This window comes from Apostichopus japonicus, chromosome 22, assembly GCF_037975245.1.
Source record: "Apostichopus japonicus isolate 1M-3 chromosome 22, ASM3797524v1, whole genome shotgun sequence".
Lineage (NCBI taxonomy): Eukaryota > Metazoa > Echinodermata > Holothuroidea > Aspidochirotida > Stichopodidae > Apostichopus > Apostichopus japonicus.
Window position 1 is genome coordinate 8,412,859 of NC_092582.1, and position 13,717 is coordinate 8,426,575.

Below are 13,717 nucleotides of genomic sequence, written 5' to 3' on the forward strand. Positions count from 1 at the left end.
ATATATATATAGCATATATAGGCCTATCTTTATCTCCACTTCTGTTGGAAAACATTGATACGCTTTCCTCTGTATAAACTGAATTGATACTTTGGAGACACATATACTTTTCGAAGTCTGTGTCAATGTATTCCTTTAAAAGATAATCTGTGCGTTAAGCACTATGTTAAATAGAATAGCTCACTCTTAACGTTTAATACCCCGATTGGCAGTATTTGCGTTAACAAAGAACTAAAGCTCCATCCATTCACCCATATTTGAACAATTTCAATGAACGTAGAATCTGAGTGCCTCCATTAACTATACTTATAAACCATTATGTGACGTCTTCAAATCCTTCCCTTCAATATGTTATCTAAATATAAATGTCTTTACTCAATGCTGTCTGGCAGAATATACGAGTAATACAAGTATATATATATATATATATATATATATATATATATATATATATATATATATATATATATATATATATATATATATATATATATATTTATTTATATATATATATATATATATATATATAGGCCCGTGGTTCGAATCCCGGTGGAGGCTGAAAGTTTTTTCACTGTTCTTGATTTTCCAACTTATTACGATATATATATATATATATATATATATATATATATATATATATATACATATATATATATATATACATACATATATATATATATGGTACAATATACCCAATTATAAGTATGGTGGTAGCCTTTATACGGCATAGACACTGCCATGTTTGTATATGAGTCAAATTGTAATAATTGTGTATAAGAAAAGAAGAAAAAAAGGACTATTTGGTGTTTCGAGGCCCTTTCACGAATTATTTCGCCCATTTGCCAGAATTATACGTCATATATGTCAGGTTGACTAAACTGTCTGTCGGTTATTACATGAATTACCCCACCATTTCGTTATATCGAGAATCTGTGGCTGTATTTCACATCTAGATCGCTGGTCGTGATCGGCTTTCAGTTTTCCTGCGATGCCAAATTAGAACTCTCTGGCGAATGTGTTCGTAAAGATCATTTTTTTTTGTACATTCCAAATGTTCGTTATAAATTGTATCAGTTTTATCCAAATATTTGATATAATCAGCTAGATCCGTCATATTTTAAAAACACTGATAAGAAAAGTGTCACTGGTAAGTTGGCCGAAACACTGGTAAGTTGGCCGAAACGGCAGGCCAACTTACTTTCACACAAGAAAAAAGGAATATAGAGGTGCTACTGCTCGTAATCCTTTCGTGTTGGTCCATGATAAACTACAGGGCCATGATTTATACCCAAACTTCTTTGCTCCGTATATTAATCTTCACATTCATTATTCTCAAACTTTCAAGAAACTTTATAACTTTTCAGTTTTCGGTCACAACCTTCACAATCTTCTTCTAGACCTACTTTTTGTGTAGGAAGTGAACAGTCAATCATTGATTGACTCACTATTGTCTGAGTCTGACATTATTCATTAGATGTATGTTTATAATTTATATTTTACTCATACTCATAGTCATAATCATAGTCATAATCATAGTCATAAATCCCTATAATATTAATAATTTTAATATGCAATTTGCAATTCAGATACAACTCATGACACCTAAATTGCAGTAAAACAATAAATTTCACATCTAGACATTCATATCCCATGCCATGCCCATACTACTTTAGGGTAGAGATTAGGGTAGAGATTTGTTTTCTATCACCAGGTTCAAGTGCGGATCCTGCAGGAAGTGTGGCCCTGGTATTGGCGAGAGGGGGGGGGGGGTAATCGGTCCTCCCTCATTTTTCATCCCTTATAGACAATACGCCTATTTTATATGCAAGGTGTATGGCGTATCTAAAGAGTCTAATTTCATGGCAGTACCATGCATATAGATGCAGGTTAGGCGCGCTTTATACCTGGCAGTGACTTTTTTATTCCTCATACCGATTGCTCTCACATTAAGGTGAAAGCCAAAACTGGTCAATCGGACAAAATGAGTTTAGATGTTAATGCAATATGAAACATTTCCTTTTGGTTTATAACATAATAAATTGAGGTATATATGAATTTAAAGAAAAAGAAGAATGTTGCATTTTTTTTATGAACACAAAAAAGTGCCAAAAATGTTTCTAATATCATAAAAACATGTCCAAATTCCGTCCCTTGTGTTTTGAGACACGAAAGTTGAGTTTTCAGGTAGAAAAAAATCTCTAATATGTGTAAAACTCTCCAGATGTATATATATATAAAAAAAATCATAACCTTAATACATACAACATGCATTATGAGAAGAAAAATCGGGTGGCCACCATTTTGAAATTTTTGCGAGGCGGTACGTAATGTCGATGTGAAGAACAGAATTTCAAACAGCAGTTTCATAAGTAATGTTACCATGCAATTGCCAGGTGACCACTCGAGACTTTACTGAAACGTCATCAAATGGTTCCATCACGCACAAAAGGTAGTCATGTGAGAATTCAGTTCTGTAATCAAAGTGGTCCCAGCAGGCGCGTAGCCAGGAATTTGCCAAGAGAGGGGCGAACCTGTAGGCAAACTATCAGAGCCGTAGATTCTGCATTGAAAACTATCTACGCGTAGCGCCATAATGAGTTGGCGCTACGCGTACAAGAAAACTTTGGCTGAAAATGCCTCCCAGATCGCTGGAAATGGCACTTCCGAGGCCTGGTAAGTTGCATCTAAGCTTAAAATTACTAGCGATAACATAAAAACATACAAACAAATATGATCAAGGGGGGGGGGGTGGCGATCGCCCCTTCGCCCCCTTGGCTACGCGCCTGGGTCCCAGATAATACCGCTATCTGAAAATTGTTCCACGCATGTCTCTTAAAATGTGGTCATTGTGATTCTTCCCCAGCTTTGGACACTAATAACCACAATAAGTTTCTTGTAGGATTATTCTTTGCCAAACCTTCACAATACATTGTCAAACCATCAACAACGTATCTCAGATTTAAAGCTACTGCAAATGCATCTCAAAATCTAATATAGTGAGTATCATTCGGTCATAGAGTGCTACATAACCCTCAACGAGGGATAATAAAAATGAATTCACAAATGATGTTAGTAGCAGACTTTCAAAACTCCCACAACTTTTTTTTAAAGAAAATGGACCCTCCTTCTGAAGGTCAAAACACGGGCCCTGTGGATAGAAACTTAAAAAAAAAGAAGAAAGATCCAGACCTGTTTCATGGCGTGTGCAGCATTTGTGTGCAGCATAATACGTGTGTAGCATTTAATTAAGCTGATGCAACTATAGTTATCCATAATGTCTTAATATTGTAAAATCGTTCTCTGCAAAGTTCCCAACTGATCCACTCATATTTAGATAAAATTCAATCAGAATAACGAAAACATAACATCACCCAAAAATTAACTCCATGGATGATATGGTTCTGATAATCGGTTCAAAACTCACTTTTGCCTTACATATATATGTTACAGTAATCTTGTCTGTGTTTATTTTTTTCCACTCTGACTTTGAGATATCTATTTGCCCTTAGATATCAGGTACGAATATGAATATGCTTCAGATAACTATATTCAGAACCAGACGTTAGATTTCTAACGCCCTTCAATAAGCATGTTATTGGCCCATAAAATAGCTACTTTTGCCGAAATATCAAGGCGTTTCGGGAATTTTATTTATGTATTTATGTACAACGCATCATGAGGCTCTCATTAACTCCACATCCAATTATGTTATGCATGGATACATGACTATAGTCTGAAGATAAGGAAGATTAACAACCTATTCCAGAGGAATGATTAACATCAAAACGTTGTGTCATGTCAAATACAACATGTTTTTTATATTTCATATTTCTCCCTGTCAATTGGAAACCATATGGCCACGCAGCTAAAACATATATTACATCGACTGTAAATTTCTCACCAAATATTAATTTTAGCATTTATTCCACATTAACATATTTCCTTTCTGTGTTTATAATGTTGAATTTCACGTTATAGAAGCTGTGATATAGACTGAAATGCACCATACGAGAAATAACTTGATTGTATTGTAATCTGTGTCTAAGGTCCGATTTTTTTTCTCCAAATATGGGAGTGGCAGAGAACTTAGATGTGTTCATTGTTATGTCATGATTTGATTCCACTCCAATATTAACTGGGCTGCAGCATGTTTGAAATTCCTATTGGTCAGGTGGGACCATTAAAGGGGAAGATTAAGGGTTGGGAGGGCGTTGTGGTCAAGTGGTTAAGTCTCGTGATCTAAGGATTACAGGTTCGAGCCCTGGCCAGGTCATTGCCTTGTGTCCTTGGGCAAGGCACTTTATCTCCATTGCCTCTCTTCACCCAGGTTTATAAATGGGGACTTGCGAGGTTACTTGTAAATATATATAGTTGCGTGCGCAGGTTTGTGCCTGCACCCTATGGGAAGTCCCCCGTGGGAAACGTGGTTTTGGTTCACTGTGGGTGCCCCAGGAAAGATTGTTTGAATTGTGCACACTTTGGTGTGTATAGGTGTGACAAGTTACCAATGACCAGGTTTAAGTTGTAAAGTCGTGTGAGACGACCTTAGCCATGAACAAGACTGTACACCTGCGCCAGGAGTGTCAAGTTGACAGATATGGCGCGTTATATAATGGCCGAAAATTAATTAAATTAAATAAAAATAATGAATGAATTAAATTAAATTAATTAATTAATTAAACAATAATGATGAATATTGAAATCTCAATACAGCTTACTGCGGACAAGTAGTGTGAACGGCTCTTGAGCTAAACCCTATCCTTTGTAACATCCTGTATCCACTCCTTCCATAATACTGCGAAATTACAACATCTGAATATATAGTTGAGTTTACCTCCGAAAATATAGAAAATGCAGAAAGATTTGCAAAACGTTGTGATATAAAAAAAGTTGACAGAAGTGAGGAAAGTGCCGGGATAGGCAAATAAGCACACGAAAGCACATGAACAATATTGCCTTTTATAATTTCATTTTTGGTAGAACTTTGAAATGAGTTATCTGCAGAGAAATTATTCTTTTTTTTCGGATTGTCTCTGTACAGGTATTTTTATTTCGAAAAAGAAACTTTGTAGAGTATGTTTTCTTAATATCTTAACACACAATCTGAGTTGAAAAATACTAGCTATAAAATTATGCTTTACAAAAGATTTGTAAATGTTTAATTGTTTTATGTAAGTATATGTTTATATTTTTGCTGCTATTTTAAGGCGACCAAATGGTTTTACGATGATGACATGAAGCCCGCCACCAGTTGTTAATATCCATAAATTCAGGCTGGGTTTGACCTGTTTTGAAAACCTGTTCATCTATCTCCTCCAACTTTTTCACAATTCCACAGAAGAGGTCTTGCGCAGTATGTGCTTGGCATTTGTTATAACTTTCTACCGATCCTTTTTTCTTCCATTCAAAATATTCATTATAAGCTGTATCATTCTTATCCAGATATTTGATGTAATCCGCCAGATCCGACATATTTTTATAATCACTGATATGAATAAACGAATATGGCGGCGCTACCTTCTCGTAATCTTTACGTGTTGTGCCATAAACTATCGGCACCATGTCTTTACGCAGTCCTTTATCCCAAAATTTCTCCGTGATGTAATCCTCACATTCACTGTTCTCTAACGACAAGTAAAATTTATGACTGCTCAAGATTCGGTCACATGCTTCACTATTCCGTGGACATTTCAATTTTCCACATGCGCCGTACGTATCGACTTGAACATACTTCTGAAGATCCCGTACAAATTTGGTCCTACCCCAAGAGGTAACCCCACAGTTTGACCCCATCCAGGCCACCAACCTCGTCTTTCCAGACGCCCAATTTCGATCGTCACTTTGAGGGATTTCCGGTGAATTCCCAAAGTACCTTCCATACGGAATGGTGACTTCTGAATCGGTATGGAATGTCATTGACCAGTTGTAAGCCATTTGGGAAGGGTTCTCTGATTTCATTTTTTTGGAGTTTAGAGGGCTCTCTTTGGACATGTAAATCCACATCTGACCATCTGGTCGATTTCTGTAAACGGAGAGAAAAAGAATTCATCAATTCAGTCAGGAAGGAAGCTGGGAACTTTTATCCTTCTGGTGCAATGAGTTCATCGGGATATTACTTATGAACATTGAATCAATTTTTTTTCTCAAAAGGAACAGACATATATTCAATATTTGAAAATTAAGCAGGTTAGGTCGAAAGCAAATGTTCCCATTTTTTTTATTAGTTCATGGGCAAGGGCGATGCAGTATTAATTGTTAGTTACAGTATAGAATGCCAGCTGCAAGCCAAGTAAATTTTAGCTTTAAAGTGTCAAGTATAGCACAACGTATAGATTACCTTGACCTTGTGCGTAGATTATCTGAAATTCCATATCTGTTTTTGTAGTAACTTTCATATAAAATAACAATAAAAAATAACTTTAAGTTCGTATAAATTTGATAGCATCCAAATCAAAACATCTAACCACATGACAGTTGTAACATAATATTATCCACACATTTCTCATACGTTGTTGACTATGTTAGAAATATTGTTCGTTAAGGCGGAATATTTACACTTTGACAAAATTGACCACTTCAAGCAAAATGGAAGACAAGAAATTCATAGTGAGGTTATATTTTTCAACATATCAATAATGTAATGTTACAGTTATCACAATGAATTTGCTCTATTGACTTACACAGTAAAATCACAACCTGCCAAGACTGCTAGAACATAGACAGAAGTTTCCAACTGACATGTCCTACCCCACCTGCCCACCATAGGAGCTATAGAAGAGGCCAAATATTAGCTTCGTGATCCCCAACCAATCTGCCAGCTCTCGCTGCGGAATCTTCTCTTTTTGTCACCCAGGAATGTCTAAAGTACCTTAAATCAGCTTCAGTCCTCCAGATTTTTAAACTATCGGTAGATCAAGTGACGCTCTTCAACATCCAAAACATACAAACGTATGATGATGATGACACTATAATGCCCTCCCAAGAAAGTTCCCTCAGAAGGTCAAGTTAGGACTATTTCCCGACATTAGTTAACTCTTCAGGCGGAAGTACACTATACCCTAATTGTGGTATATGGTGTACCTACACACACTGCATTGCTATATAGTTATATAAGTCCGCTACAATGACGTGATTTTTGGTGTAGATTTACTTGAGGCATATCTAAAAGAATTTCTGATTTGCCAAAGTCTCGTCCGGTCAGATCTCAAACCGATTAGAATCTTTCGAACATTTTCTCTCAAAATCCGTTTTCAAGGAAATCAATAGTCACTGTAAAAAAAGAGGGAGGGCCGGGGGGGGGGGGGGGGAACATAATCATAGTTCATTTTGCAAATTAAAGAAGTAAGTCTACTTAAACGAATAAGTCTTTTTTTAACCCCTTCCCAATTAAGGCCTATCAGGGTGGAGTTGTAATTTTCTATTATCTAAAGACATCTGAAACTAAGCTAGTTTAATTTAATTTATTTGTTTTTCCAAAACAACATATAACGATATCTTGAAGTTGGAAGTAAAATACAATAATGAATAGAACCATGGTATCGCCTAAAGCCAAAAGGGTAATTTCTTCAGGGAAACGGTCATTGGTACAGTACCTAAATTTTAATACGTAGCTATGTTTTGTTTTCGAATATAATCCCCAATATATTGAAAGTAAACATTATCCTTTTCACCCTGCGCGAGATTCTCTGGGAGTGGAATATCGAAAAGTGTTTATTAATTAATAATACGTCACAAACTGCAAATTTAAGGTAAAATCCAGTCCTAAAATGGTTTGTATGTTAGGTAGAATAAGAAATTACATAAGTAGACTGGGGGAAGGGGAAGATAGGAAATAAAGTCAAATCGTTAAAACTCTGTAGTAATATCTCTGTATGGACTAACGTCACTATTTCCTTTTGAAATAAACAAGGGTTTGCTAAAATGGAACAATTGACACATTATACGGTCATCTCTTTCAAATATTTTGATGAAATTATTGATAGCCGAAAAAGGAGAAGTTTTAATTTCAAAGAGAACATCTTGGTCATAGAAATAGCGAATGGGGATGAAACATACTGATCAGGAGAGCTTGCTAGTATTACGACGAGAAATAATTCCTTTTTTTTTTACCTTGCGATATCTTCCCAGCGCCATGTTCCTTTGTGATGTAGTATGACTGCGTGGCTCGTAGCTAACCTCTGATAGGAGTTACTGTGTATGTACCGTGCCTTACAGTTAGTGTTAGCACAGTCATAGTCCTGCTCAGGGAAGGCAAAAGCGAATTTAGACCAGAGTTGTATTTGTTTCACGCAATTAGAACGTATTCCGCCTTCTCTAGTTGGTGACGATGAGTTGGTTACATTTCCACCGCCAAATCCACCAATTCCTAGCGGTGTGTGTTGAGATGTTTTGTCATTTGAGTCTGAAGTTGGCGAAGATAATCTCTCGGAGGCAGGATATGTTGTTTGTTTAGATTCGTTGAGCATAGAAATGACCGGTATAAGCGATGGAGTCCTCATTTGATCAGCCACCAACAACCTGGCATCAATTTTTCGGTAGGATGAAGGCTGGTATGTGTAAATTTGTACGGAATTTCTGCCATTTTCCCAATAAATTGCAGTCATCGCCAAAATGAAAGTCAATAATGATACAATGGTGGTATGTAGCCTGGTATGTAGCCTGCTCTCCATTGTTCCAATTGCAGAAGCAAAAGCCAGCACCCGACTATAAAATACTTCCCTAGTATTAGCTAATACTGTGTACGTATGAATCCGGACGTTGTCGTTATGAAGATTCGTTTGTACTAAGAGTCAAGATTCATTTTTATTTGAGCGAATCCGGCACTATCATCCCAGTTCTGAAATCAAAAGAAAATATGTATCAAGGTGTATGCATCCTTGTTATAACAATGCAGTTTTTTAAGTTTTTTTGCGGACATGTGATTGAAGGTTCGGTAATGCGGTGGACAGCGTGGAGACGTTTTTACTACAGGAACCCCTCACCCCCGCCCCACACCCCATCCGGGTTCTTAGTCCCACCATACCTCCTCATATATTAAATGAAAGTTGAAAATTAATGTTGCAATTAAAGTTGCAAGTTATACATTTAAGGCTAACTGTGATAATAAAGGTACCGCTCTTCTCAAAATCAACAGATAAACTCTTTCTCTCTCTCTTTCTCTGCGATCAAAATTGGGCGGGTGAGGTACTGATGTTCTTACTCCACTGAAAGGTCTGTCAAAGATATATGTTACATGGTACATATAGTTTCTAATTATTCAGTACAAAATAAAGACAGTCAACTTTAAAAAGTGTTATAGATTCTTTGACTGAAATATAATAGGAAGGTTAAAATGATAACTTCAAGCAGGGGTGCAACTTCCTCTTTCGTAAAGGATAGATGGGAGGGGGGGGGGAGTGAGAGGATGGGGTAATTATGTTAAGTCTTCCAATAGTCTGTAATAGTTATCTGAGCAATTTTGGTCAAATCGACGGTGCTTAAATTCAAAATTGTGCTAAACTTTTGGCACAGCCCGAAAGAATATTACGTTTTTGGCTGTATAGACACAAACTTAAATGTTGATGTTTAGGAGAGCTTTAAAACACAGCTATCATTTCATTACTTACTATAATTCTTGTAATTATTCTCTGACACTAAAGAGGAGCAAATGAAGAAACTAAGAAGGACGAAACTAAGAATGTCAACCTGTGAAAGTAACAGATAACGTTTATAATAAAAAGGACATACCTGTATAAACAATGAACAAAAAAAAAAAACATCGAATCACGTATAGGCTATTCATTAAGAGCCATACGTGTCCTTCTCCTGTATGCAGCAACACATCCCGAAATTCAACTTTCATTCGTCATCGTTAACCATGTCTTTAAAATTAGGTTTAAGTTAACATATTGGCTGAAGAATCCAGGAGTATATAACAATAATTTTGTTTTCAACTAGCTCCATTTACAGAGCGCTCTACATGACGGTCTATATCTTTGAATCCATGAATGCATTCTCACAACAAAAACACACACTGCACTCATTATAAAAGTATGAACAGTATGAACAGTTTGGAGTTGGCTTTTTGGGGCTGGTTTGTAGAGCTTTATTGTTTTGGCTCTGTTAGCCTTTGGGTCCGTGTCCTTTTCACGTCACGTTAAACGCTACATTTATACATTTGTGGGTTAGTGAGAGATTTCTGTTTGTGGGTTTTCAGTTGGGTTTTTGGTGGTTGTTAAACAGACTGGGATTGATTTTGGTTTGTTGACCTTTGGTCCGTGTCCGTTTCTTTGCACGTAAAAAGCAATCCATAATGTCCTATCGACCTTCGGTTAGACTTGAAATAAAAAGGCCACGGGAGATGTGAATAACTAGAGCCAGTCAAGAGTAGTAACTCTGCAGTGTGTTTAGTCTATAGTCGAAAACCCCCTTTTTTTAAAGAAATGTCACCCAGGAAAGAACCTGGGCACGAAAACCAAACTACCAAACGTCTGATCCGCTCTCAACCCCCAGTCCCCTTACATCGAGACTGTGACTGTGGGATCATCGTCGGGTGTGTATCACAATTCTCCTCGAAAGGGAACATATACTTCACATGATAAAGTCGAAAATAGTACACATCCAGAGGTAACGGAAGTCGGTGTCACTAACGTACTACGGACACTTATAGCCAATTTGCCCCATATTCAGTACATTTATTGTGTGTAATGTATACTCATTACAAAATCTGTTGACATTTTTCGAATGCTCCAGCCATTTCCAAGATATACACATTTGAAGTTTTGATAACTTTGGGAAACTCATTAACTATGGGCAAACTGCGATGGTCAAAATAATAATAAGTTAAAACCTTGTAATTACAACCCACATGTCATGCCTATTATGTGATGTTCCTATCTTCAAAGAAGACAAAACATTTCAAACAAATCACATGAGGTTACAAACCTGTGTTCCGTGTCCTTGTAACGAAGGTTGTAAAAACAAAACGAATAACATAACAGAAAATATTTAAGCAGTCACTCCCTTTTCCACCATCAATGTGCATACTTAGCTAATGTTTATTCATAAATAAAACTAGAATTATACGGCCAATCCTCACGTGACAGTATATTTCTCAAGAGAACCGTTTTGTACACAGTTAAATATGTCGAGCAATGTCATCATGCATGATACAGCCCAATGAATGACGTATCTTGTGGACCGGGAAAAAACCTATGGTTAGGGTTAACCCCTATGGTTAACCCTAACCCGAGAAATACTGCATCACATGCATGTAGTATCATACAAAAACCGCACTTCTTGAGGCAATGCAACTTGTCACATTTTAACCTTGTCTTGAGAAATGAATAAAACTTGAGGTCTAGGTGAGAATTAAGAAAAGACTTGTCATTTGGTCACTCTTTGATGGATTTTTTTCTTGATTGCTAACTTGCCTGTTAGAGTGATTAGGATAACCTTATTCAGTGGCGTAGGAAGGTACTTTTGAGTGGGGGGGGGGGGGCTGAAGACTGCTGGCCGGCCTGGGGGAGGGGTCTAAGGGGAGGGGGTTTCCCCCTCCCATTTGTATTTTTTGGCATTTCCAGGTGGCCTCAGATGCAATTTGGTGCAAAATAGCACATCTTCAACACCCACTCCATTTTGTAAATAATTTTGCATTTTCACCTGGCCTTAAATGCAATTTGGTGCTCCAAATGAGATTTTTTTCTCATTTGGAAATGAAAAAGGGGTTTTCTGATTTGCGAAGTGGGGGGGGGGGGGCAGAATGATACTTCCGCCCCCCCATGTTTTTCACTGGGGGATGGCGCCTCCAGCCCCCCGGTTCCTACGCCCTTGTCTCGAACACAAAGTAGTAATTACACCCCCTCCCCTTAGACCCCTCCCCCAGGCCGGCCATCAGTCTTCAGCCCCCCACTCAAAAGTACCTTCCTACGCCACTGGTTCGAGACATATTTAACATGTGTTACAGGACATGAACAGAATTTACTGTACGAGCTAAGAGTATCGGGTGCCATGAGAGAGAAACTATAAGAATATAGTTCAGGGTACACCGTGCAGTGCCTCATTACTATATATTGTCTGTGACACCTCAGTCTCTACCCAGATAACATCATGCTAGCGGTCCACCGGTGGCCCGCCAGCTGCACCACTGGCGGTCCACCGGCGGGGAAAGCCGGTGTACCGCCAAAGAAACGCCAGCGTTCCGCCGGTGTACCGCCAGTGTTCCACAGGCAGATCGCCGAAGAAACTCCAGCGTACCGCCGGTGTTCCACCAGTAGACCGCCAAAGAAACGCCAGCGTACCGCCGAAGAAACGCCAGCGTACCGCCGGTGTACCGTCAGTGTTCCACCAGCAGACCGCCGAAGAAACGCCAGTGTACCGCCGGTGTACTACCAGCAGACCGCCGGAGAAACACAAGCTTACCACCGGAGTACCGCTGAATTTCTGTCAGAGAGAGCCACTGGCTATCCACTAGCTAATATCCAGTGTTCTGGCGACCTGCTAGCCCAAATCTGGTATTCCGCCAGCAACCCGCTAGGCAGAGATCTTCACATGAATTGCTAACCAAATATCTGTGTTCCGGCAGAAAACTGTCTGTCAAATGTCTGGTTTTGTCCCAGCACATTGTCAAGGGAATGCCAGCAAGAGTGCCAGCTTGTTTGGGGTGTACTACTAGAACAGAGCTATTGGTCTACCTGCAGATTTTACTGAATTACACATGCGGTTACATGTGAAGAAATAATGACTAACACAGTGAAATTAGTTGCTATCATTTTATTACGCCTGTAAATTACAAAGCGAGAAAATGAGTTCCAGCATTAAATATTGCAACAGCACTAAAGAAATTCACTCGTCAACTGTTTGTGGTGTAGTCCGAGATTTTCGCCCTCCCTCACAATCAGATGCATCCTTCAGAAATCTCACCACCGCCGCCTGAATATCAGATGAAGTCGATTGTGCAGTTCCTCCGTACAGCTTCTGTTAATACGAAACACATTACACAAAACATTACATAAAAGACTGCATTCTACACAAGCAATAAAATGAAGCCAATAATGGGTTACCCGATACTCATAGCTAGAACAGTTACTACTGTTCATGTTCCACAACCATGTATCAGTTACTACTGTACTGTGCTCGTAACACAGTAACATGTGTAACAGGTGGCGCGTGGCAAGTTTTTTGTAAATGCAAATTTAAAAAAAATAATAATTTAAAATTATAAAATTTAAAACATTAAAAAAAATTAAATTTAATTTTTTTTAAAATTACTGCAAATTTTCACCTGTCTGACTCTTAGTTCGACGTGTCACAGCTTTTTGATAATTACTGTGCATACTGTAACACTAGCTATGAGTATCGGCTGGGGTCTCACATTATGATCACAATTGGTTAAACTACATTATTCACATTTTCACACATTTACCATTTTTTCAGTGATATACGAAATATTTCCTTTGCCTTTGACAGTCACCTTCTTTCATTTTATACTGAACACATGCATTACTGTTGCAAATCCATCAATTGGGAAAGAAAGTGACAATGGACTGGTCAATAAAATCATATGGTGAATTAACTTTAAAATCAATGCTTAATGCTGCTTTTCAACTGCATCTGAAACAACACATCTTACATCAACATATATTTGTAGTAACTTTTTTAAATGACCAGAATTCAATGTATATTAAAGCAAGAATTCTCGTTGATGGGGTGTTGCATTGAAAAGTTGGCCGATCCATGA

General features: G+C 37.9%; 1 protein-coding gene across 14 annotated transcripts in view; it reads right to left on the reverse strand.

The window, feature by feature from the left end:
• Positions 1–690: 690 nt before the first annotated feature.
• Positions 691–13,717, reverse strand: part of LOC139963344 (alpha-(1,3)-fucosyltransferase 7-like) — a 30,336-nt gene continuing 17,309 nt past the window's right edge. For 5 of the 14 annotated variants that reach the window (XM_071963998.1, XM_071963997.1, XM_071963999.1 and 2 more), the window contains 2 exons: positions 8,110–8,836; positions 691–6,022 (listed from right to left, as the gene is read on the reverse strand). In XM_071963998.1, the coding sequence (XP_071820099.1) occupies positions 5,203–6,022; positions 8,110–8,669 (1,380 nt within the window). In that variant the 5' untranslated portion in view covers positions 8,670–8,836 and the 3' untranslated portion in view covers positions 691–5,202. Of the gene's footprint in view, positions 6,023–8,109; positions 8,837–9,605; positions 9,685–9,726; positions 11,325–11,884; positions 12,955–13,717 lie in introns of those variants that run through there. The other 9 variants (XR_011791560.1, XR_011791561.1, XR_011791559.1 and 6 more) reach the window with 6 other exon arrangements.